Source organism: Monoraphidium neglectum (genome assembly GCF_000611645.1).
Source record: "Monoraphidium neglectum strain SAG 48.87 unplaced genomic scaffold scaffold02000, whole genome shotgun sequence".
Lineage (NCBI taxonomy): Eukaryota > Viridiplantae > Chlorophyta > Chlorophyceae > Sphaeropleales > Selenastraceae > Monoraphidium > Monoraphidium neglectum.
In genome coordinates, this window is record NW_014011628.1 from 8,979 (window position 1) to 12,133 (window position 3,155).

General features: G+C 63.6%; 2 protein-coding genes across 2 annotated transcripts in view; both read left to right on the forward strand.

The window, feature by feature from the left end:
• MNEG_9624 (hypothetical protein) overlaps positions 1-351 on the forward strand; it is a gene marked incomplete at both ends in the record, with an annotated part of 2,502 nt that extends 2,151 nt beyond the window's left edge. Inside the window, one exon of the mRNA XM_014041906.1 lies at positions 31-351. Coding sequence (XP_013897360.1) covers positions 31-351 — 321 coding nt within the window. The remainder of the gene's footprint in view (positions 1-30) is intronic.
• A 1,396-nt stretch (positions 352-1,747) lies between these two features.
• On the forward strand, positions 1,748-2,734 carry MNEG_9625 (hypothetical protein; the record flags this gene model as incomplete). The annotated part of the gene is made up of 2 exons (XM_014041907.1): positions 1,748-1,816; positions 2,288-2,734. 2 exons carry the CDS (start codon positions 1,748-1,750, stop codon positions 2,732-2,734), a joined length of 516 nt encoding a protein of 171 aa, XP_013897361.1.
• Positions 2,735-3,155: the final 421 nt, after the last annotated feature.

Sequence of the window (3,155 nt, forward strand, 5' to 3'; positions counted from 1 at the left end):
ACACACGCGCACACGCACACACACTTGCAGCTGACAATCACTCCCGAGGCCGACAGCCCTGGCCTCCTGCTTGACCTGGCATCAGTCATCCACGGCATGGGCGTCTCTATAGTTGAAGGCGTCATCCGCGGCGGCGGCCCCCTGGCGGCCGCCCCCACGCACCTAAAAGTGGACCCCATCGCCGCTGTGCCCGCACCGCCGGAAGGCCGGCGCACGATGCGGTTCCTGCTGCAGGAGGCGCAGTCCGGGCGGCAGCTGGACTACGCGACGGCGTCCGGACTGCTGTACGCGCTGCAGCTAGTGACGGGGCGCAGCACGCCGACGCAGCTGCCCACCCTCAGCAGCGGGTGAGGGCGTGTGAGGCGGCGCGACGCTGTGCTGTGACTGCGCCAAGAGGCGGCGGCGCCCGCTCCGTTGGAGCGCCGGTCGGGGGTGTTGAGGCGAGCCAGCGGCGGCGCGATGCGCGCAGGTGTCGTTTGTTCTGGTGGGGCTGATCTGTTTGGTGGAAGCCTGTGTAGATGCAATGTATGTGGGATTTCGCTTGTCCATTACTGTGAGCGAGCTTGCGAGCATGCAGATTTACAGGGCTGCAGGATAGCTAAGGAGGGATAGATGTGGCCCTTTTCGCTTTTGGCACCTCTCCACCCCAGTTGCTGAGCCTGGACTGTTTTTACCGCAAAGGAGAGCTGTGCTACACACCTGCATCTTCGCCTCTTCTGGCATTCGAGTTTGTGTAAAGACTTCTTTCGGCGCGCCTGTCGCGCGCCCAAAGTAAACCAGGGCTCTTGCCAAACCGCCCAGGGTGCTGTGCAAGGCAGTGGGGTCGGGTGCGTATGTCAATGTCAGGCCAGCGGGGGAGCATCAGCCGAGCACGAGCGCCTCCTTGCGACGCACCCCGCTGCTGGCGATGCGTTGAGCTGCTTTGAGCTGCAGGGTCCCGATCAGGTTTGGTCGCACCGAGGCTTTGCATCGGCCACATGAGGTTCAGCAAACCATTTGGTTGCCTCACTGCCGGCGCCCCTTGCGCCCGAGCCGCTCGTGCCCTATCTTGATGTCTGATCTGTCACCCCCGGGCGTGGCGGGCGGTGTCGAGCGCATGCCTTGACCAGGGGCAATAATGACTGGTGATTTTCGCTTGTGTCAAGCACCCATGAGGCTGTTGAATGCACATGCACAGGATGCACAGGCGCTGGGCCGTGTTTTTGTGCAACCTCGGCATCCACTCTTATTACCATAGTGATGCGCGTCTGTACCGGGCTGCCCGGCTAGGCAGGGGGGCGGGGGCGCAATGCTTGAGCTCATTCATGTTGTGAATATCTGCCTTTTGGGGTTGTAACATCAGTTTCCCCTTGCCAAGCATCTCGAAAACCACTTCACAACTGTGCCTGGCGTTGAGGGAAGCCGGCCAGAAGGCAGCAGATGCGGTCAACGTAAACTGCACTCAAAGCTGTTCACGATCACTTGTACTTTCATGTGTACGTCTTATAGGCATGGAAAAACCGACTTTTCTTCGCATCTGACCACTGCCGCCATGCTGCGCGCTTGGCAGCAGGCCTGGTGCAGCAGCTCGTATCAAAGGTTCTCAGCTGTACGCACCTCCAAGCATGTCACTTTGAGAAATTCAACCAGTCGTTTCAAAGCAACGCAGTCTCGGATCGCTTTTGACTCTGGCAACGGCCTCGCCTACGCCGCCCTCGTGTGTTCGGAATATGCCGGGCTTGCGACAAGGCTCGAAGCTGCGCGGCACATGGCTGCAAGATGCTCAAACACCGCGGGTGCCACGGATATGCACCAGCAGCTTGACGCGGTGCAGCAGGTGGGGCGATCGCAAACGCGTAGCGCATGCGTCCTGCAACATCATTAGAATTCGCCGCAGTGTGCGCCACAATCCTGAAACTGCCATAGCGGCTCCTGGCATTCCATGGGGGCCCTCGCACGCGCCCACCAACACAACACATTTGCAACGCGTTCCCCCGGGGCATCCACCCATCCACCTGATCAATGCCCCCTGCCGCCAACAAAACCCACGCCCTAAGCACAGGAGGTCCATTTCCATTTGCTGGCCACGCGCAGCCCCGAGGCGCGCCATCTGACCGAGCAAGTCGCAGCTCTGCGCGGACGCCGGGGCTTCCGGCAGGGCGGCGGCCGGGCTGCCATTGCGCCACCCGTTGTGGTGCCTCCATCCAACGCCGCTGCCGCCGCCAGAACATCCGCAGCCGACGCCGACGCCCCTGCGGCGCTCCAACCGGCAGCCGCCGCAGCGCCCCCGAGCGCCGCTGCGCCGCAGCCCCCCGCCGCTGCGGTCACCACCTGCGCATCCTCCTCGCCATCGCCATCGCCGCCGCCGCGCACCGAATTTGTGGCACTGCGGTTGCGCTGGCTGAAGCACCGCGCCATCTGCAGCCCCACCCTGGCGCACAGGGAGCCCGCGGCCTGGGCGGAAGTCCAGGGGGTGCTGCTGGCCGCCGACGCCGACTTCCGCGCGACGGGGGACCCCGCCAGCGCCGCGCTCGTGGACGAGATCGTCTCGAGGGCCGCGACAAACGAGTATGCAGAGTGCGGCTTCAGGGAGGGCGAGCCGCTGCCCCGCGTGCCGACCGGCAGGGCTCTGCAGAAGTGCTGGGACCACTACCACCCCGCGCTGGCCCGCGCCGCGGGGGCGCTGGCGGGGGTGCGGGTGTCATCCGGCATGATGGGGGAGCTGTGCCACAAGAGCCGCCAGGCGGAGTGGTGAGCGGACAGTGGCTTGTTGGTTGGTCGGTGGGCGGGGCGGGGTGGATCGGGGCTGCACGGTGTGCGTGGGCGGATGTGTTGCGAGACAGCCAGGCGTGAGGGCGGCAGTACAGATGGATGAGCCCCTGGCGTGGGGTGTCAGCCGGCCGCGGTGCCACCTTCGTCAGCTGCAGGGGTCTCATGACTTGTGTGCTGCTGGTGCGTGCGTGAAGGACACAGTATACGCACACACGCACACAACTGCACACACATACGCCCCCACGCGCGCTTGCACTTGCGCGGAATTTCTCTCTGGCCCCAATCATTTTCCCCGCCCTCACAATCTGCTTCACAATTGCAAGTCCGTCCGTACAAGTCCAACATGCCCCTGAACACACACACACACACACACACACACACACACACACACACACACACACACA